This window comes from Leptosomus discolor, chromosome 5, assembly GCF_034619465.1.
Source record: "Leptosomus discolor isolate bLepDis1 chromosome 5, bLepDis1.hap2, whole genome shotgun sequence".
Taxonomy (NCBI): Eukaryota; Metazoa; Chordata; class Aves; order Leptosomiformes; family Leptosomidae; genus Leptosomus; species Leptosomus discolor.
In genome coordinates, this window is record NC_141395.1 from 62,954,359 (window position 1) to 62,977,643 (window position 23,285).

Here is a 23,285-nt window from a genome sequence, read left to right on the forward strand (position 1 = left end):
GACAGACATATCCTGCTACCTGAATAAACATTAGTGAGAATGAACAACAACACAGCACATATTTTGAGTTTTCTATGTAAAGCCTTCTAAAGGAAGTTAATAGCAATACTTCTGATGTAGCACTATGACTAGCAAAAGCTCAAAGAGGAAAGAACGATCTGTTCCCTTAAGGTCTATCAAGAAAGAATGCTCAGAAATTCCTGTTTGTACTCAGAGCTGATCTACATTGTCCATGTTACCAGATGAACAAATACATTTGAACTATTTTTATATCCCGAAGCTAGGTCTGCAACAGCAGATTACACCTTAACACATAGTACAATATATTACTTCTCAATGAGCATTTCACATGCTGACATTTGTTGACTGTTCTCAAACCATTATCACAGCATTCTTTTTAAATTACTTGTGGCAATAACTATGAACTGCAAGCCTTTTATGCTATCATTGTACAAATGTCACAGGATGGAGCCTCCACCTTGAAGACCAACCTTTAATGTTAATATAAGATCCAGCAGACAGAAACAACAGCTATTGAGAACCAGAAATTTGTTTACTCAAAGTTATACAGTCTACAGCAGAACTAATATAATTATTTCAGCTGATTAAGTTCAAGTCTAATGGCTCAACTTCAAAGCAGTCTTCTATTACTACACCATTCAACAGGCATACAAATTCTTCAGTTGTACTAAAACTACAGAAAGAGGTGAAATAATCCTCAGTCTCCATTAGGGCCAGATGGCAATCATGAATTAAGGGTTACTAATTTTCTAAGCAACTAAGAGGCAAAGAAACACTAACAAAGATAACGTCAAGAGCTCCACTAATAAGATGCCTTAAGGAGAACAAAGCAGAAAACAGGAGGCAGGTGTCATATTGGTGCAACGTGCTGAGCAAACAGAAAGTACAAAGTCCTGGTCCCTCAAACTTCTTAACATCTGAGAAAGGCAAGAAGCCAGCAGAGGCCAGGCAGATCACACTGACAGAGTCAGGTGGAACAGATCTCTAAGGAGCCCAGGAAAAATAGGCAGAATGAAAGGGAAACAACTTGAGAAAGGGAAAAATTTCAGAATTCTCCTATATTCAGCCCAAGACTCACTCAATGGGCCCCTATTGCATGCTCACAGTGTGCCATGGTTTGGCCCCAGCTGGCAACTAGGCACCACGCAGCCGCTTGCTCACTCTCCACCACTGGGACGGGGAGGAGAACTGGAAAAAAAACCCTAAAACTTGTGGGTTGAGATAAGAACAGTTTAATAACTGAAATAAAATAACAAATAATAATAATAATAATAATAGTAATGGAAAGGAAGAACACAAAAAGAGAGAGAAATAAAACCCAAGAAGCTGGGTGATACAAGTGATGCATGATGCAATTGCTCACCACCTGCTGACCAACGCCTGAGCAGTGATCCACCCCTCCTGGCCAACTCCCCCTGGCTTATATACTGACCATGATGTCCGACGGTATGGAATATCCCTTTGGTTAGTTCAGGTCAGCTGTCCTGGTCCTGCTCACTCCCAGTTTCTTGTGCACCTCCTTGCTGGCAGAGCAGGGGAAACTGAAAAACCCTTAGCTCAGGATAAGCGCTACGTAACACACTGATGTTTGAGTCGCTATCAACACCATTCTCATACTAAATCCAAAACACAGCACTGTACCAGCTACTAGGAAGAAAATTACCTCTATCCCAGACGAAACCAGGACACAGTGGCACCTTCTTCTCACACCTGGGAAAAAGTCAATCATGGGGATTGTGCATCAAGACACCCTGGTGTGATAACACTCCACAGGGTCATGGACAGTCAGTTACAGCATGATTTGACCAGAAGAACCTGCTAGAAGATCCAGCCTCCTCAGCTGTTTTTCATCAACATGACCTTTGTTTTGTTGCGGGACAGCTAACCTCCCCAGAAGTCATTGTTAGTACTTCTACTTCATTTCCTAATCTCCAAGGTAAGAAAAAGCAAGTTGTTCCTGGAGCACCAGAAGGAAACGAAGCCTGGCTTTCTACAGACTGAAATTACATTTCCCCAAGCTTCTCTTCCCCAAAACACCTTGCAGATGTCATCTCTTCTTGTTTTTAACCTCTCATAATCCCTACCTGCTTTGTTGAATATGAGACAGCATAGTCTATGACTAACCCTGAGCTTTGGCTGTGCTTACAGGCCAAACAGCTACTGCCTTTCATACTGGATATGGACTGAGTTACTGTGGTGGGTTTGACTTTGGGTGGCTGCCAGACACCCACCCAGCTGCTGTCTCACTCCCCCTTCTCAATGGGACACAGGGAGAGAATAAGATAAAAAAAGCTCGTGGGTCAAGATAAAGACAGGGGATCACTTATCAATTCTACCATCAAGGGCAAAATAGATGTTACTTGGGGAAAACTAACTTAACTCATTGCCAATTAAAAATTCAGTAGGACAATGAGAAACAAAGATTTTTAAAAAACCCTTCTCCATACCCTTCCCTGGCTCAACTTCACTTCTTCATTACTGACTCCTTTAAGTCCCTCACTATCAGAGTGGTGCATGGAGATGGGGAATGGGGTTGGTGTCAGCCCATAACACTTCCTCTCCTCTGCTCCTTCCTCCTCACGCTGTTCCCCTGCTTCAGCATGGTGTCCCTCCCATGGGATACAGCCCTTCATGAACTGCTCCAGCACGAGTTCCTTCCCCAGGGTACAGTCCTTCAGGCATGGACTGCTCCAAGTATGTGTCCTCCATGGGCCACAGTTCCCGCCAGAAAACCTGCTCCTGTGTAGGCTCCTCTCCACCGACCACAGCTCCTGCCGGAAGCCTGCTCCTGTGTGGGCTCTCCACTGTCTGCAACTTCTTCCAGCACCCACCCACCTGCTGTGGTGTGGCGTCCTCCATGGCATGCTGCATGGATACCTGTTCCACCATGGTGCAGCATGGGCTGCCGGGGGACAAGCTGCCTCACCAGAGTCATCTCCATGGGCTGCAGGGGAATCTCTGATCTGGCACCTGAAGCACCTGCCCCCCTCCTTCCTTCTCTCACCTTGGTGTTTGCAGTGCTGTTTCTCTCACATTCTTCTCAATCCTCCCTCTCACTGCTGCTGCACAGCATTTTTTACCCTTTCTTAAATATGCTTTCACTGAGGGGCCACTAGCATCTATGATGGGTTCCGCTGTGTCCTACAGTGGGTCCACTGGAGCTGTCTGGCACCAGCTGTGTCTGGCACAGGGCAGCCCCAGCCTCTTCTTGAAAAGGCCACCCCTGCAGCGCGCCTCCCCTGCCCGCCGCCAACACCCAGGTATGAACACCCAGTACAGCTCCACAAGCTGAGGCACCATGTATAGGTGTCTCCTCTTTCTTATTGTTGTATCTCAGCTGACAGAAGATCATCTTTGAGATGGCTAACAAACAGAGCACTCTTCTCATCCACAGCTCACTTCATTATGCATCAGACCTTTAGCTAAGGGAGAGGGTCGGACTCTGAGAAATCAACTCTTATGAAACATCTTTGAACTGAGAAAGTAGTTTCACAGAGAACCAAAAAAAATGCTTACGACACCACAGTAAAATCCCAACATTAGCACAAAAGTAGCTTTGAAGTCACCAGCAATCACCATTTTCAGCCAAAGATACCTAAATTAAATTATTTTCATATGACAAGAAGCAAGCCTTACAGCACACTTCATTTGAGTAACTTGTAGGTGTCTTTCAACAGCAGCTACACATATCCTTAAGGGTCAAACACTTAGTATTTTGTAAATCCCTTATCTAGTAAGGCACACATCAAATTTTAAAAAATACATTCTTTTAGAAGTACTATGTCAGAAATGTGATAGTTTTACAAACACCAAGTTTTTGGTTTTAATAAACATTTGTAGTCAAGTAAAAAAACGCCAAAACACCCAACGTGCAATTTAAATTTCCATGTGTCCTAACAATAACGTTATTACATATATGATAAGTACAAGTGTCATGTTACTTAGCTACTGTTAATTTTCATCACAAACAGCTTTGAACAGACTAAAGGAATTAAAGTTTACTCCCAGGTTTCAGTGAGTTTGTGGAATATATAGAGAAATATTTCAAATGTACAGCACCTCAGCAAAGTAATTCTGAACTTCGATTACTTTTTTCCCCCAGAAGTAACTTACGGTGTTTTGAAAAACCCAATAAATGCTATTTAAGCTGAGTTAGTTGCCTATTTTACATGCAACAAAGATACAGATCACTTGGACAGACAGCCCAAATGCAAAAAAAAGTTTTGGGAGTGTTGTCAAAACATGAGAAACTCAACTGCAATGAAGAACCATTCAAACCTGAAGCAGTTATTCAGGCAAAGCATCCAGAACCAGAAAAGCTCTTGAGGAAGACCTTGCCTCTTGTCTTCTCTATCACCACTCTATACTAGAGCACCTCCACTCCAATGGACATGCACAAACACATGACACGCCTCCCACACCCTGGTAGCTCAGATGTAAGAATGATGTATTTCACAGAATGACATACAGTTCTAGTTAACAGAGGCATTCTGGCACCTACTGAGAAGGCACTCACGCTTCTACACAGGCCTATGAGCAAGGAAAGAGTAACCTTTTATGTCAGCTAGTAGAAAACGAGCAGAAGTTCTTCGGTTGTGTTTCCATAATCCACCCATAAACCAGAAAAGTCTCCTGACACAAACCAACTGCTCTCTGAAATCACCGACTGCAATCAGCTATTCAAAGTAGTCCATTTCCTATTTTCTCCACAAATTGCTGGGAATACTCTCTTCTTTTGCATCTAAAAACCAAGCAGTGTCTCTTCCTTTAAGCCATCCCAATTGTGCTAAGTATTGGAATGCCCTAGTTTCCCCACTGCAAGCACACAGCACTTTGTACTTCAGGCATCTTTCAGCATTTTTTCAACTTCTAATTTCTGCGCATTTTGTCATACATGTGCCTGCAACTGGTTTTAACAGGACGCATAATATAGAACTCAAGCAATGGTAGTATACACGTTAATCTGTGTAACACAGAAGGCAAACTTTACGTTGTAAATGGTACTGCAAGCAGCTCCAAATAGAAGGAGGTGTTTTTAGGTAGCCCACACTTCAGCTGATGAAGGCCACAGCAAAAAATGTCATCCATCATACATCATTAGTTTCTGACAGCTTGGAAACACAACACACAGGAGGTTCAGGCCACCATTAACCTAACTTAAAGAAATTATTTTAATGTAGCAAGTATTTCTCTATAGGAGAAACTGCATTTGAGCTAGGGGAGACAAATGTAATTTTGCCACACAAGAACAGGGCAGTATAGCAGTATATTTGACAAAGATTGCTGGCTTTCAAACCTATCTATTTCAGCTGGATCACTGCCATTGAAATGCACTACAAAATGTCACGAAAAATAGAATCAAATCTCTTTACAGAACAGATATCATTACATCTCAATGTTTTATATCCTTAAATTATAACTCATGGTGGGAAATGTTCCTACATAAATATTTCATGCTCCTAAATTCTCTAAGATTCTGGATACATTTCACAAAGTTTCCTCCAACTAAAGAGCAAAAAGACATATACGACTATATACTACTAATGATGGTTTACTACAAAGGTGAAAAGCTGTATCAGCCACACTTCTGAAGGAAAAAAAAAAAAAACCCACACCAAAACAATTTGAAAGAACTAAATCAAAGTAAAAATATACTCCTGTATGGTGAAAAATCTACTGAAACACTCATGTTCCTATGTCCTCCAACAAGGAGCAAACACACAAGATCACACAGCTGAGGTTAAGGGACTCCTGGAGACATTCTAGCCCAATCCTCCCTGCTCAAAGCAGGGTCAGCTAGAGCAGGTTACACGTGCATGAAAATTTCCTTTGACCATAATGCTTTAAACACAGTAGCCTTTGGATTACTTTTATGCTACCCATTTTTAACAGCTCTTTACAAACACCGTGAAGTTCAAACTTGCTCCACAATGTCTTGCTGCCTGCTAGAAAGCAGTACACATCAGATCTGCATTTCTTGATCCCATGATATCATGTTCCTCCTGGTCTGTCTCCTTGAAATGTCTCCGGGACACAAACTTCTTACCCTTCAGGGCAAAAAGCAGTAGTTGAGGCTAAGTTATTCAAAACTTTATCCAGTCTGGTCTTGAAAACCTCAAGGACAGAGGCTGCACAACCTTACAAGGCAACCCGATCCATGCTACGATCACGGTGTAAACATTTTTCCTTCCATCCAGTTTTGAACCTCTTGTTTCTAATTATGCCTGCTGTCTCTTGTTCTCTTACCACGCAGCACTGAACAGCCAAAATGCATTTGAACTGAGCTGCTACAAAATGCCGTCCTACAAATCACAGATTTTATCTTTTGACAAATATTACCTATCACACTGTATCCACAAAACAGACTACTTTCTTGGTGGAGCATGCTAGCCTTTAAAATGAATCTCTTTTTTTCTCTAGCAACACAGATGCATGCACAGGCATATATATACGTATATACATACACACATACAGACATATACGTATGTATCTGTACTGGCAAAGGAAAAAAGATACAATTTTTTTTAAAAAAAAAAGGCAAACCATTATCTGCAAGACAACAGACTTAAGACTTCCAGAGCTTTTCTGAGGAAGTGGGAAATTATGAGGAAGTGGGAAATTATGAACTGATTCACAATCTTATGCTGTAATGATGACATTTTCTGTACAAACCAATTATCCTATATATACTTTATGAGATACAGAAGTAGTGAGGAGGTGCAACATCAACGTTTATCACAAACTTAGTAAAGAAATCTTGGGAAAAAAAAAGACCAAACCCTCAAAAAACCCAAGACACACACAACTTAATTTGTGACACTTTTCATATCATTTTGTTTCCCGCTTCAGCCAATGGGCCAGATCAAGTCCTAACTTACTGTTAGTCAAGGTTACTTAGAATCCAGATCAAGCCTCCTATTGAAGCATTTTGCTTCCAATGTATTATTTCCAGTGTAAGTCACAAACAAGTATCATAAAGTGATTTATGCTCCCACTCCTTAGCAAAATGGGTCAACTTTCTACCAGGTTATCTGAAAAGTTCTTGAGAAAAATGCAACCTAAGGAATCTAGAAGAATTTTATGCCACTGAAAGACCCCTTTTCTTACGATTATTCTGACATAACTTTGTTTTTCCAAATGGCTCACTTGTGAAAGCATACATATTTTTTGAATTAAAGGAGCCTTGTTTTTACATTAAAATGTCATTGAAGAACATATATTGGTTGATAATTTCTGTTGCTACTGTGATTTGACATTACGGAAGAAAATTATGTGGTTTCAAGAGTTTGCACGTATTTTTGTGCTGATAGCAGAATTCAACTTGCATACCACAAAAAATGTTTTACAATATTTCTGTAATGATTTGCAGCACTTACGACATGAGTGACTTTCAAGGTATCCCCATCAAATCTGCACAAGCTTGCGCTGTCTTCAAGAAAAGCATCACATTCTTCTAATTCTTGAGCATTACAAGGCGGGTTTTCTTTTTCAGGGTCTGGATTCTGGAATAAAAAGGCCACAAACTACACTGAAAATCCAAGCTCCTGAATACACATATAAAAATCTCTTTTCATAACAAAAAAAAAGTTCAGTATTACAGGAAGAATCATTTATATGTCCTTACATACTTAAAGATCAAGCTATTATGTACTTATTCAAAATTAACAGAACGATTTCTGCTGTGGAGGACGGCATGAGTGGTAGGTACAACAAAATCCATTTCAGATTAAGGAAATGTACACAAGCCACTAAAACATGGCCTATAAATTCCCTTCTGTAAGTAGCAAAAGTACACAATCCTGAAATCCTATGCAGCTTTAGTAAATTTATGTCAGTGTAAGCTTCTTTCAGATTGCCATTAGAAATGCTATTTAAAAATGGATTAATTAATTTTGTAAGTAGCGCTAAATACATGCCTCCTTTTATCTTTGCTAATAATTATTTTAAATTAATAATGTTAAGTATATTTTTCAATGCACTCAAAATAAGAAAAAAAGCATATTTTTTTCACACCCCACAAGTCAAAAAGAGGGAAAAAACATCACTTTTACTCCGACAGCAAGATATAACATTACTGCACACAGAAACAACTTACTTCTGCTAATGACATCTTCCTTGGACAATTTTCAAAACAACCAAGCTATGTTACCTTTGTGATATACTTAAAGAACTAATTTCACAGTAACAAAAAGGGACCTTTATTTAACAGAGGGCAAAAACATACACTTCCTCATTAAGTGTGAATGAATGCGGCTTTTGTACAAAAAAGACACCATCTTGACAACTAATATAAGCTGAAAGTTGAGGCCAAACAGAATGTCTAAGGAAAGATTAGTCAGGGCACTGACTCAATTCATCTGACAGGGAGGAGTTCTTGAGTTTCTGTGCTCATTTCTTCATCCATTTCAGCTGATTATTAAGAACTTTTATTCTGGTTCAGTCCACAAAGTGAAGGAGATCAGCACAATTTTTTTTTAATTGCTAAACCAATTTAAGTTCAAAGAAAACAAACATGAAGAGACAAAATAGAAACATTCTTAAATGACAGAAACCAGGAAAATTAAGTGTCATACATTGCAGGCTAATGCACAAGACTTAAACCAGGGTATCTGTTTCTTTAGAGGCTAGACTTTCGGGTTCACCTCTCCTCTATCAAGCATTCTTGATGGCCCCTGGTTTAATGTTTCATTGAGTGGCTTTCCTTCCAGGCAAACATCATTACCATAAGCAATTGAGATGACCAAAAAGAATCCAGGTCTTTATTATACATACGTAGCTAAATTTGCAGTATAACAAAATAGGTAACATTTAATTAAATGAACAGTTACTTAAGGAAGGATTTTTTTTTTTTACATGATCATTATTGCACACAAGCTGAAAAGCTGCAACAAAAAAATCCCATCACTAAGCTCACCATGAGTTACAAAAGAAAAGAAATTCGAAGTTCCAAATAAATCTATGGTCATACACATATACTACCATACCTTGCCCACAAATAGTGAGGGAGAGGGAAGAAATCAATTTTGAGCACTAAACAGAATTTATTTCAGTAACACTTTTCAGCCTTATTAAAAAAAGCAATAATCAAAAACTAATATATTGAGACCCATAGGGAGTCACACTTCAGAAGTTTTAGATGAGATGCCATTTTCTAATTAAACCAAAAGTGGAAGTATCAAGCAAAGCGCAGTTAAAAATTACATTTTGTTTTAAGTAGACTCCCTGTGTAACAGTAAAGCCAGAAAGTTCATGAGCCATGCTTATGCTTTCCTAAATTTTCCTTTTAAAACTGTCATTTAGACTTATAGTCTACAAGTCAAGTACAGTATCCCTAGGAAGACAGTATAAAAGTGTTGCTAACCTATTGATAAACAAGAAACAGACATCCTTCAAAATTACTTAAATCAACTGCTTAAAAACTAACTGCCACATCCTAAGTGGTGGGAACAAAATCTATTTTCAATGTTAAACCAGACTTCTGTTTTGGTGCACAGACGCTACCACATAAGCTAAATTCAGTCCCCCATGAAGATGATACTACTGTTCGAAGTTTATTCACAACTCTAGGGCCATTAGTTTGTTAACAGTTTCAGCTGAAAATGAATGTAGAGTGAGGATTCTGAATAGTAAATGAACTGATGAACTACATCAATGAAGTACAAATTAGTATATGAAGAAAAGACAACAGGCAAATCTACAAGAATTTAAAATGTTTTATTTTCAACTCCTTACCATTACTTCAGAGGTAAGATGCATCAGGCTTTCAGTTATTTCAGAGCACTGGGAAGCGTCCATAATGAATTCCCCTCTTGTGTCACCAACTATTAGCTCTGGCCACCGGGGTCCCTCATTTTTCTTAATTAGAGAAATTTCTAAACTAAAATGCAAATAGAAGACAAAGAACGGTACATGAAAACACTGCATCCTTTTCTCAGATCAGTCAAAAAGCTCTAAATGTAGATTGGAGCACTTCCCTCCAAACTGAATTAATAATGAAAGTCACATAACAGAACCTTTAGCATTCCATATACAAACTAAACTGTTATGACAGAAAATATTCTAAAGAAAAAGAGACCAAGGACATGTGTTTTCTAAGAGTCTAAGAACAAAGAGCATGTATCCATGTAAGTGCCCTCACAGTTTCCAATGTAAATGGAGTTTCCCTTGAACCAGTCTTATTAAAATATTTCAAATACTGTAGAAGATCACCTGTAAATAAATCTATCCAAAGAGTGACAAATTTTACTACAGTAGTACTTAATAGGTCTACTTAAGTGTGCGCTAGCTTTACATAACATCTAAGACAAAAATATTTGTATTTTATAGACCTCAGAAATACCACAACAGCTAATTATCTACACTGTGTATCTAAAATCATTATCTCAGAAGAGATATAACTTCTGAAACCTGTAAGAAAAAAATTAAAAACCCAAACTAAAGAGAACCTGGTATAACCATCAGGAATAACTAACTAATATAACAGAAAACAAGAGACTCAGCCTGATGCACCAACACAGCAATGCCATTTTATTACCGTGTCAGAACAACACAGGGATGTAATGATAAAACAAGCATTAGCTTTATTATAGTACCTTTTTAGATGCACTTATAGGTTCTACAACAACAGCCTTTGCCTGACAGAACAGGAAAACCTTTTAAGTTGCTAACTACTGCATCATAGCAATAACTATTTGGTGAACTCTGAGCCCGTTTCTGAAGCAATTGCATTGGTATTAGGAATAGCACACTTTTACAGAAGATATTTGGAGCAAGTTTTAGACTTTTAATCAACAGATTTACAGTGGTACTAAAGTACCACCATCAAGAACTGAGTGCAACTTATTACATTGAAATGTGTAATTACTATTTCCTATTGAAATAGATTCATACAATATTGTCCCATTGATTAATAAAATATTAAGTTACTCATCTGAATTATTTTTCACTATGATATCTAATAATCAACAACTGAAAAGTATCAGTACAACCTATATACAAATATTAGTCCCTCTATTTAATTCTTTCAGAGAATAACTATGTTTTACAGTTAAGCTTTTTGGAAAAAGCCAAGATTTTTAATGAGGGAAAGCAAAGGAAAAATTGTAGAATGACAGAATATCTCAAGTTGGAAGGGATCCACAAGAACCATTAAGGCCAACTCCCTGCTCCTCGCAGAACCACCTAAAACTAAAGCAGCATGTTAAGGTCATACAGATTAATCTTATATCATGTACATAATGTACAACGGATTAGGAAAATATACGGAATTTGTAAGTCAAAGAAGAGTTTTTGTCACATTATTACCAAGAAAGCTTCTGTTTGTGGAAAGCCAAAGTAGAAGAGAAATTATTAACACAAACAACAGGATAAATTCAGGCTAATCAATACTACAATTTAGGGGGAAAAGTAAATGTTAAACAAATTAAGTTTACTCTGCTTACAAAGCTATGTTTAACATTTTAATACCTGATTTTTTCTTCCTGGCTATTTGGAAATAATAAAGGTTTTCTTTAGTACTTCAAAGTATTACTGAATTTACTTACTGAATTTATCACCAACATTTCATAACTATACGATACACTGTATGAATATCATTTAAGAGTTTACCTATTTACTTTTCCACTGTGATCAACTAAAAGTGAATAGACAAGATTATTCTCAAAGAGAATAAAAAAAACAGATAGTGATACAGACACACATGGGTTAATCTCTAGCAGCTCAGGTTACCAAATATTGTTTTAGATATGCAGCTGACAACATTAGAACAGGGCATTAATACTGGCTGCCAATAAACACAGGAAAAGCATGTGAAAATAGTGTGAGAAGGTTAACGTTATGAGCATCAATGTATCCCCAAAATTGCGAAGAACTCTGCTTCACAGCTCAGTAGTAGAAACTCTTTAATTTCCTGGTCTGATATAGGTACATCTGTCATTACAGACAGTTATACATAATGCCTTTTCTCTGAAATAGAAGAATTTATTATTTGTGAAAGGCTGCTCTATGTTGTAGAAAACAGCTGGTCATGTAGCTTATAAGCAAATAACTGTAAGAGGAGGGGATTACTTTCACAGTTAGCTAAAGAAACAGTACTGTGAGACAGCATTGCAAAAGCCAGTGAACTATTTTCAGCAGAGGAGATAGATTCTTGTAAGGAGGGATGCGGCGTGTAGCATTAAATGAGCCTATTCCAAGAGGGGCCAGGAGTAGGAGATACATGGTATACACTTTGAAATCAATTTCTATCAATAGGAAAACTAAAAACCATATACAACACCTTTTGTTGTCTCTAATTATCCATGTGCAGCTTTCATGGTCTACAGATGAATAGAGTTTTCCTTCCATCAAAGGAGGCTGGTCTTTCAGTGTAACACATATGTTATCAGGAGAAAAGCGTACTTTTATGTCATCCTTAGTGGTGTCTTGAGGAATGTGAACTGTTACTGTCACATCATCTTCAGACTGCTGCCAGTAATAGAGAGGGTCTGCAATTGGAAACATGCAGAAGAATACAACCTAGATTACAAATGCTGTCCCGGATTCCACAGCATGCAATGCTGGGAGATATGGAAGAGAAGTTTGTTGAAGAGCAGAAATTAACTTTTACTCTGAACAATTTACATAAAATATATTCTGATTATAAAATGGAGAAATTTTTTTAGCCAATCAAATTCATTTGTGTCCCTTGTCTGGAGAGCAATTTATATTCATAACTACACTCAAATACACTGATAGAGTTACACAATGGGCATTAACTATTACTCTACATTTATTGTAGCATTATAAAATTGATAACCAAAATGTACTTAAATACACTGAAACATTAATGACTAATAATTTGCTTGAAGAGACACCAGGTGCAGTGGTACTGACAAGCTACTGCATGCTCAGAAGTATATGCCATTCGCAGATGTGAACATTTTTTTCTTACCTATTTTGCCAGAAGCTACACTGACTATTCAACAGAACTGATTTTAGAAGAGCAAGCAGTCTTCATCTGCCTCAGTCGATGGAAATGAACTGCCCAGAGGTAATGACTGACTTTTGCTCTGGGCTCTAGAATCCACCTGATGTCTATCTTGATTATTAAACTGCTACAAGAAGTGACCTTTTAAGAGAAATGTTTATCCAAAAGGAAGCCTGACAGCATGACTGGGTAGTGCACAGTTGGTCACAGAAAACACAAACACAGATGCATTCATTTCCTAAGGAGCAATCTTGTACATGTTACCTTCCCATTCAGAGGAAAAAGTAAAGTATGGATAGACGCTTTGGGAGCTCTCAAATTGTCACAACACAATACAGGATTTCATTGATCTAAGCTTCATGTCAGCAACTGTGACCCTGGAAGGACTCTTACACTGTTGCCTGTCATCATGAGTTTGCTGTTTGCAATAGATCAGTCACAGGTGCTACAAATATACTTCCCAGAAACGATCAGTATCTGAGATACAACAGCCTTCAAAATTCTAAACTTTGACACAGACTGTATCTGAGATCAAAAGTCTGATTTTGTAAGAAAACTGAATGACACCAAAAAAGTAGCTTAGACTTCCCCTCTCCTCCATCTTCAAGACAGCCTTCTCATAATGTCAAAAAAGTGCAGGAGATTGTGAAAGAACAAATTAAAAACCAAAATACTGATGCACAACATAACTGCCTTAATATTTCTTTACCTATTGTTGTAAACTCCTATAAAAATTAGAGTTCTATTGCTAGCACATTTTGTTTCATTATCTGGTATCTATTATGCCTGCAATTTTGTATAACCATGCAACTAAAATTACAGCCAAAAGACAAATTCTCTCTTAAAGAGGTATTAAGACTTCCCTCCAAACTAGGAGTTCAGGGTTCAGCACTTTCTGTGCCGTTAGATTTTTGTGCAATGAGGAGTTTCCTGAAGGTTTTGCTGCAAACAGTACTTCATGTTACAGATCCCCAGGTTTTAGCAAGCCCGTACGTGCACACACATGCATGAAATGAGCTCTGCTAAGAGCCATACACTGCTCTCTACTGTACTTCTTTAATCACAACTAGCACACAGCTCAAGCAGCTCTTAAAATCCTTAAAACATTGAACTAGCTAATTCAGGTGACAACTGCATAGACATTGCATTATGGTGGTCAGTGGACCGAAGAACTCCTTTGGCTCAAGATTTATACATACAGACTATTCTTAATACAATTACACATACAACATCACAGGCATCACAGTGTGTAACATTAATACATTCCAGAAAATTGATCTTTTTGTATTGTTTCCCAACCAGAGTTCTGCACCATTGGCAAAGATCATGCTAGTATCACTCAGTTAGGTTCATTAACCAAGGCCTCGTATTCAGAAGCAAAAATCAAATCTGAAATATCACAATATAACTACATAAACATACACCTTGCAGAGCTCCATGATATTTAAGATAAAGCAACTTTATTAATAGGTTTCTACATAATTTTGTTTTGCTCTTAAAGAGAAAAAAAAAGCATGGATGCCTTTTGTTGAAGTTTATTATTTGTTCTGAACTGCTTTCCCACTGCAGAAAAAATAATCTTTTACAGGATTCTCATTCGTTAAAAAGTTAAAAAGGCTGGGGTTTTGTTAAATTTAGAAAGGCAGGATACGTAATTTATCAGAAAGCTTTCTGATGAACTATTTGGGGGAGTCAATGGGTGCCACACTGCCTTCTCTCATTTAGGAAGACTGGCTACTTCAGCCAGATGCCTAAATTTGGGTGTTAATTTAGCAATCCAACTGCTAGCACATACTTAGTATAGTGCTGTTGGCAAAATATCCTTTTCCTTCGGACAATAACATTCTTTAAGTGTCTCGTAGCCAAAGAAGCTTCTCATACAGGTTTGAGCAAAATACAACTTCCCAGGGTGGAAATAAACAAACAAGCCAATCTGTCCTTATAAAAAAATAAATTAAAATCTGGAAGATAGATATTAAGACAAATATTTATTGCTAGAGTTTCCAAAAAGAAATAGACGCCTATCATAACTTGCCAGATGAGTCTTACCTTTCTTTTCATTTGTTGTTTTTTCATTGTCATTTTCCTCCAATTGGTCATTTTCACCTTGCATAAATTTGAATGGTTTGTAGGAAACAATCATTAGACCATCCCCGCTCGGCTCTATTGCTGCATAATGGGGGACTGATTTTCCTTGTAAAACTCTCCTTTTAAAGATTTCGTATCTATGATCACCTACAAAATTAAATAAAATAAAATCTCAGCAGTAATATTTTTCTAGAAGACAAATTATTATACCAGAATCGCATTACACTTAAAAATACTAGGCAATCCTACCAGTTAAATCACAGTACCGTAGCTCAGTAAGAAATTTATCTTCTGTTTTCCAATGAGTTTGTTAAATATGTAAACCCTAAAATTGATCTAACATTGCCCTTTTTTTCTTACGAAGTCTCTGTTCATCACAGCTAGCCCAGTAACCCACAAAACCACTCACAGACTCTGCACAAACAAGTTTTCCAAATACTTTTTGAGCTGCTGTAAGAACTTGAGAAGCAATGAAATAGCTTGTGGTAACACTACACTCATAATGGAAAATGCCCATCTCCCTCAACTTTTGCAAAACACTGCCCTTTAAAAGGGAGGTCCCAGATGTTAGCTACTGGCCCCAAGGACCATACCATTCCCTGCTGTGCTCCCAAACAGACAAGTACCGATGACTCAAAACACCAGTAAGGCTCTAGCAAAACGTTTGCTCTTTTCCCATTAGAGTCTTACTGCCTGCAGAGTCCTCAGTAATTGATCAACTTCTGAATAACAACAGACCGTACAAACGGATTTTTAGCAGAAACTGAACAACTTAATAAAATTCCCACAGGAATTTTATATAATTATATAAATTTTATAGATTTATAAATTATATATATTCCTGTGAATAAAATTATCCCCAGGAATTCTTTCATTTTTCACATTTATGCTTTATCTCTTCATTAAAAGAAATCACTGTACTTGTAACCACAACTTTACTCAAAAGAAACTGTGAACTCATTAGCAGAGGTATTAGTCAAGACCAGATTATGATGGTAAAAATCATCCATGCCACTCTAGCGCTCCAAAATGTGTTCCTGTTTGACCTCAATGTTAAACTTAGAGAAACATTGAAGTCGTAGGAGAATAGAGATAATAATGGATAAACCAGGTATAATTTAAGTCCTCTCAGTTGGTTATCTTGTTTGCTGAGCAAGAAGTGAAGTAGAGAGTAATAACCAGACTATAATGTAATTCTGGTAGTTAGCAGTGTTCATCAGCATAACTATGTTTTAAGGCTTTGCTTTGATGAAGCATCGATTTTGGTAATTTGAGAAATGGCTTGTTGATTAACTACTTATTTTTACTACGATCTGATCTGATAAACTGCACCCACAGGTGGAATTTCAAGAAAAATTAAGCATAGCAATTCCCTACTGATGAAAAGTGATGTGAAGTATTGCAATTCCTCAAAACAGCTTTTATATCCCAGACTGGTTCATATATGACTGATTTGCGAGACACTTAAAAGAAATCAAAACTTCTTTCTCTCTCCATAATTAAAAGTTTGCTTTGAATCTTGGTATTTACATCTCTGCAATTACAAAAATTTTGTCTGTTCCTTGGAAATGCTGGAGAACTTGCAAGATTTTTTGAAAGATTTTTAAATTCATTTATGGAAAAAAAAAAATTCCACGAACATTTGTCATAAATTATAAAAAATACACTGTAAAAACAAATTTGTTTATGAAAATAAACAGTATTACAAAAGACAATAAAAGTTTGTATTAGTGCTTTCTTTAAGCAATGGTCTTCAGTTCTAGACTGGCAGTATTACTGATTTAATTTTTCTTACAAGATAAAACTGGTGATGTTCAGAGCTTTCTTTCTCTTGTTGAGCTGGCCACAAAAGCATAAGGCAATCTCACGTGGCTTTCTGGCGCTCTCAGAAATATTTGCATCACCCAAAGTTTCAACAGCAGACAGTGTGAATAAAGCCACTCAGGGCAGCAAAGCTGGTGACAGGGCTGGAAGACATGTCCTGTGAGGTGTGGCTGAGGACTCTGTGTTTGTCTCGTGTGGAGAGAAGGTGGCTTAGAGGCGACCTCATTGCTCTCTGCAGCTTCCTGAGTAGGGGATGTGGAGAGGGAGGTGCTGATCTCTTCTCCCTGGTATTCGGCGAGAGGATGTGTGGGAATGTTCAAAGCTGTGCCAGGGGAGGTTCAGACTGGACAGGAAGCATTTCTTTACCGAGACGGTGGTGAAACACTGCAACAGGCTTCCCAGAGAGGTGGTCAATGCCCCAAGCCTGTCAGTGTTTAAGAGGCATTTGAACAATACCACTAATAACATGCTCTAACTTTTGGTCAGTCCTGAACTGGTCAGTCAGTTGGACTAGAGAGACGATTGCCGCATGTCCCTTCCAACAGAAATATCCTATTCTATTCTCTTACCCATACTACATATGCAGGAGACTGAGGAACATTTGGATATTAACATCGCAGTATGCAACGAACTGCTTTAGTTCAAGTAGTTAAAGATCTTGTTTCTACCAGTATCAAAATTACACTTTTTGGAAGATAATGAACGAGATCATATCACATTCTTCCCCAAAAGGTAAGTTAATTTACTCCACACATCTTTAAATCAGATGCTTAAGCATGGGGTCTTGTATCCTTTATGGAAATCATGATATTTAATGTAAGTATATATGGTCATATTTAACAGATATATTACTCTTTGCCAAACTTTATTAGGATAATACATTAATTACTAGGTATTAATACACTAACTGTTTTTAATGTGTTGGTCTAAAATTAACTGAATAACTTCATATTCTTTTATTGTAGGAAAACCTAGAATATGCAGTATTTACTTTTTATGCCACAGTTCTTATATTTATCTCATACTAATTCCAATCCCACAACACCATTAACTGGAGGCTAAAAACCCCACAAAAACCCCAAAACATAACCAAACAAAAACTCATATGCAGCTGTACAACATTTTGAAAAGTACAACAGACATTAGTTAGAAATAGTTCTGTATAACCTCGATTTTAAAAGATCAAGCTAAACAGGAATTGCATTTCAGAACGCCACAAAGTAAAGTTCTACCTTGTTCTCCAATAAGCTTAACCACACACACAAAAATTCCTTCTTCCTGTCTTCCAAATGTTTGTCAGAATTTAGGCCTACAACCAATAACTTGATCCGAAAATCTAAGAAAAAAATATCTATGTAAAATCCAAGCTGAAGTTTTGGGGAAAGGAAATACCAGAACCTGAGGAACAATCAACTTCTAATACAAAGAATAAAAGCATGATTTTTGTTTTTTTAAACATTATTCATCAGTAATATAAATATAAAACACTTACCCTCTTTGCTTACTTCTGCAATTGTAACCCATTCCAAGGTAACATGAAATCCACTTCCTTTTGTGTCCGATTCATCTTTTTCTACCCTAAGCAGCAGCACAGCTACTGAATGCCGATCAGATTTTACAAACGAAACACTGTGTGCTATAATAAATGGACTTCCTAGTTCTTCATTAAACACAATCTAGAAGACAAAATCATAGTAAAAACTCAGTCAGTTAAAACTGGAAATCTTGCAGTTTCTCAGAAAGCAGAGAAAGGCTTCAGAGAATGTCAAATCAGTTAAAGTTCGCTTCCCCCAAACCTCTCTGACAATATGAACCCATGAACGTCTGCTTCCTTCTTCCTTGGCTATCAAGGCACCGTTCTGAAACGCTTTTAATTATAATTGTTTATATTAGGAAACCATTACAAGGGCCCATTAAACAAAGCACAACGATCCACAAAACCATCTGCATTATGGCTCTTTACTACTACAGTAAGCAGAGGTACAACTGATGAACAGAACCCATAAACACAGCGTACCAACCGGGGGACACAGTCTCACACACAAGATGAACACATAGGCATTTCAACAAGGCCCTCACTGCTTCTCTAAACACCCCAACATCCTCAAAAATCTTTGTAGGCCTTGACCTGTGCTAACAAGAAGATAAATAGGTCCAGTGCATCGCTGCCAGTGTTTAATCACCAACCAGTACTGAGGGGAGGGGGGTTCTCTCTATTTGGCTACTATCTTTACAAAGCCTGTAATTAAATAAAGGAGTGTAATACTCATGTTTAGGAGAAGCTAGGGTTGGAAGGTTTTTAATTTTTATGTATATGGTTTGGAAAAGTCCATCCAATATTTGGATGGGACTAGGCAGGCAGAGTACAAAAATATTACTGTCATATTGAAAGGATAATAAGCACCACTGTAAACATGAAATAATTTCATACAGAAGGGCTGCACATCTTGTAGATTGAGACATTTAGCAGTTGGTACCTACAGCATTCTCACTCAGAACAGAGTAAAGACCAGTTGGTATTTATTACCAACTATCTAAAGAACAGGAAGAGCAACTTCCTAGTTACTGAACTCTCAAGAGATGTATGGGAAGGAGCTAATCCATCATGCCGAAATTTTCCATTTCAGGACATACACCCAAGTTCCTGCCAATACTAAAGCCTCCTTGATTGCTTAGGAAACTGCCCTCAAATAAAGAGGACAGTTGCAAAATGTGGGTGCTTTATACCAGATTCATCTCTCATGAATACAGAGGAACTAATCACAGACCACAGGACCCATAGTAGCTCAGGTAGAAATGTAACTCAATTATATTTGTGTGTCCAAGCAGGATAAACAATACCATTATTACTGTAGTAAGATCACTTTGATGTGGATACAAAAAAATGTTCCTTATCAAGTCTCTTTCAAAGAATTAACTACGTAAAGAATATAATCACAAAAAACATAAAAACATACTTCACTTACAACCAACAATTTTAAGTAAAAATATTAGGCACCAATAATTTTCCAGAGCTAAGTGCACAGTATGAAGATTTTCCCTACCAGAGAGGTGGAAATAATACTGCTTACATCGTACGTCTCTGCAGGTAACCCTCAGGGTTACTGATCAAAGCTATTTAATCAGCAGTTTTGTTCAAGTTTTATTTTATTCTCTCTGGATGTATGTTTAAGATGGGGCAAATTAAATGGTGAATATTTCAAGCATAATTACATCTGTACAGACAAACATCACACAAGCCAGAATTCTCCTAACTTAAAAACAAAAGCAGCTTTTAGCTTGGTTGACAATAATTTCAGAATTTAAAAACAAAATCAAACGAAAAACGTGTATTATTCCACAAGTCAGTTGAATTGCAAGCAATGGGGGGGGGGAAATCCTAGACAGACACAGATGAATAGGGAAGGGAAAGGGGAAATGGGTTTTTAGAAAAAGTTCTGCTAGACAAGCACTTACCCTCCAATTTAGAAACCCTCACTTTTACTTAGGCAGACTCTTCTTCAAAAGGTCGTTCCTTTTCAAACACTCTAATTTTAAGTATTTTGTACATAAAGACTTCATTAATTTAGTCATGAATTGATACAGGATTGAACACAACGCTCTAACAGTGACACAGAGTTATGATTTAAAGTTTAATTCTTCACAATATTACACAGATGTAATTCTAGTAAGAAATGCAAGAATAAAAATTATTTGGTAGATGTACAATTCTTAAATACGTTACTGCAAGACTTACCTCCCACTTTTCAGATGCACTGTTTCCACGCTTGCCTGATTTAATTAAATACAGTCTTCCTGTACCATCAGAAAGGGTAACCCATGTGGAAGACAGGAAGTGTACTGAGGCACAAAGGCGATTATCACAAGCTGTCAAGTCTGTAGGTAGCCTGAAAACTTCTCTTGGTTTTTGTAGAGCAGTGTCCTAAAAGCAAACAGTCACGCCCTAAGATTTTATGAAGTATTTACCAAATTTCAATACCAAAGTATTACAGACAAATTAAGAATAACAAATCTCAGTAGCAATTCACCAGTTTCTTTGTGCAGTTGAGCATATTCGGAAAAAACGGGGTAGCAAGCATCATTCGCACATATATGGAAAAAGTGGTGGAATTTCATCATTGAGTTGGTTTCTATTTACTAAAAGCATGAGTATTCTATGATTGGTATTTCAGCACCCAAATTTTTTCCTTCCATTTTACAGCACTAATTACATTTCGCATTAAAAATGGCTTTTCACTTCTTTTCCCCTAGCATTCCCATATAATTAGTCACTTACATCAAATAATTCCAGTTCCAGACAAAATGCGGAGACTTTAAAAGAAATTAAAGGCACAGAATTGTACTCAAACTAGATCATAAAAAACTCACTTCTAAATTAAAAAGAATTTTAGCCTAGTCTCTTACACAACTGGTATATTCAAGCTGATATGTAATTTCTCACCTTTCCTAGAGTGGTCGTTCTATTCAGCAAGTTAGGGAAGCAACAACTGTGATTAGCTAGTGAAGAAAAGCTGTACTAATTTATATCACATTTGCAAATAACTTTTTCATCACGCTATGACTATACTATGCATCAGCATGAATTTGTTAAGCATACTCTATCAGTAGCACACTGCAATCACTTTTTAAACGAAACTACGAGCATGGACAGTTTTTAAGCATGAATAAACAGAGGCACTATAGCAAACAAATTGCAGATATGACAGAATTCTCCAGTGAACAGTAAAGACATATGGATTTTTTAAAAAATTACACATATCACTGAATTTTACCAAAAAAAATCCATCAAAAAAAAAGAAAAATCCAGTATTTCTTACTGTATAAACTTTACACAAATCAGCCTGATGGCATACTAGTGCAAAATTAATGTTAGGTTGTCAATTTCATCTATATTTCTAGCAATTGTTCTCAGAAGTCCTGCTTTAGTTCTGTGCTGCCTTCTTCACTTCTGGCTAATTCTAACAGAAGAAACGCTTTTGTGCTGTAAATTTAACTGTTGTCATTGAGTCCAAAGGCATGTCTTCCAGGATATCTTTTAGGGATTATCCTTTATCCTGTGCCTTCACACTCACATACGGCCCTTTCTTTGCCGAATAAAGCTTTGTAACTCTCTGATAATTATTTGCCTTGCAGAACGTCAGCAACTCCACTGTCTGCTTAGGACTACAATTTACCCCACTTTTGTGAGTTGAAGTAATCTCTGAATATCCAAGAGGCTTGCCAGAAAAAAACCCTGACCAAATCTTTGTGATTTGAAGAGAACTTGGTACCACAGTTTAAAAAAACATCAGCACATGCTTTATCGGCAACACAGCTTGAGCAGCTACTTATGAAGTAGATCAGTCTGCAGTATTAAGAGCACAAACAAAATATTCTTACAGAAAAACATAAGATGCAGACTGGAGATTCAGCAATATCACAGTCACATCTCTATAATCTTTCAAATAACTGAAATAGATTTTAATTGCTTGAAGTTTTTCAACTGCACTAAGTAGCTGCTAAATAAAACGGGCTAGCAGTCTGCCACAAGTGGGGTCCCCCAGGGATCGATACCAGGCCCCACGCTGTTCAACATCTTCATAAACTACCTGGATGATGGCACTGAAAGCACCCCCACCACATTTGCTGAAGACACTAAACTAGGTGATGAGGTAGACACATCACAAGGAACAGCCACCTTGCACAGAGACCCAGACAGCCTGGAAGAGTGGGGTAGCAAGAACATTGTGAAGATAAACAAGGAGAAGTGCAAGGTCCTGCACCTGGGACAGAATAACCAAAGAGCCCAGTACAGGCTAGGATCCGTGAGTCTGGGGAGCAGCCTTCCTGAAAGGGACCGGAGGGGTCCTGGTGGACAACAAGCTGAACATGAGTCAGCAGTGCAACGCTGCAGCCACCAAGGCAAATTGGATCCTGGGCTGCACGGGCAGGGGCGTTACTAGCAGATACAGATACAGTCAGGCCGCTCCTTTCAGCACGGCACCTGGAGCACTGCGCCCATTCTTGTCCACACCACTGAAGAAAGATGCAGACAGACTGGAAATGGTCGAAAGGAAGGCCATGAGGATGATCAAAGGGCTGAAGAAGCTGTCCTATGGGGAAGACTGAAGGAGTTAAGTCTTGTCTCCCTGGAGAAGATTCAGGGGGACCTCATCACAGTATTCCAGTCCTTAAGGGGTGGCTACAAAGAGGACAGAGGCTCTCTCTTTGCAAGAAGTCACATAGAGAAGACAAGGGACAACAGGCAAAAGTTGCATCAGGAGAGGTTTCATCTCGACATAAGAAAATTTTTTTACAGTGAGAACAAGCAATGACTGGAACAACATCCCCAGGGACATGGCAGAGTTCCCATCACTGAAGGTTTTTAGGACACACCTGGACAGGG

At 37.8% G+C, this 23,285-nt stretch overlaps 1 protein-coding gene across 2 annotated transcripts in view; it reads right to left on the bottom strand.

Moving 5' to 3' along the window:
* Positions 1 to 23,285, bottom strand: part of NUDCD1 (NudC domain containing 1) — a 46,102-nt gene that overhangs the window by 7,422 nt on the left and 15,395 nt on the right. The window contains exons 3-8 of one of the 2 annotated variants that reach the window (XM_086465007.1): positions 20,637 to 20,822; positions 18,393 to 18,576; positions 15,038 to 15,223; positions 12,299 to 12,506; positions 9,754 to 9,898; positions 7,398 to 7,523 (exon numbers count right to left, since the gene is read on the bottom strand). In XM_086465007.1, coding sequence (XP_086321133.1) covers positions 7,398 to 7,523; positions 9,754 to 9,898; positions 12,299 to 12,506; positions 15,038 to 15,223; positions 18,393 to 18,576; positions 20,637 to 20,822 — 1,035 coding nt within the window. Of the gene's footprint in view, positions 1 to 7,397; positions 7,524 to 9,753; positions 9,899 to 12,298; positions 12,507 to 15,037; positions 15,224 to 18,386; positions 18,577 to 20,636; positions 20,823 to 23,285 lie in introns of both variants that reach the window. The other variant, XM_086465009.1, reaches the window with a different exon arrangement.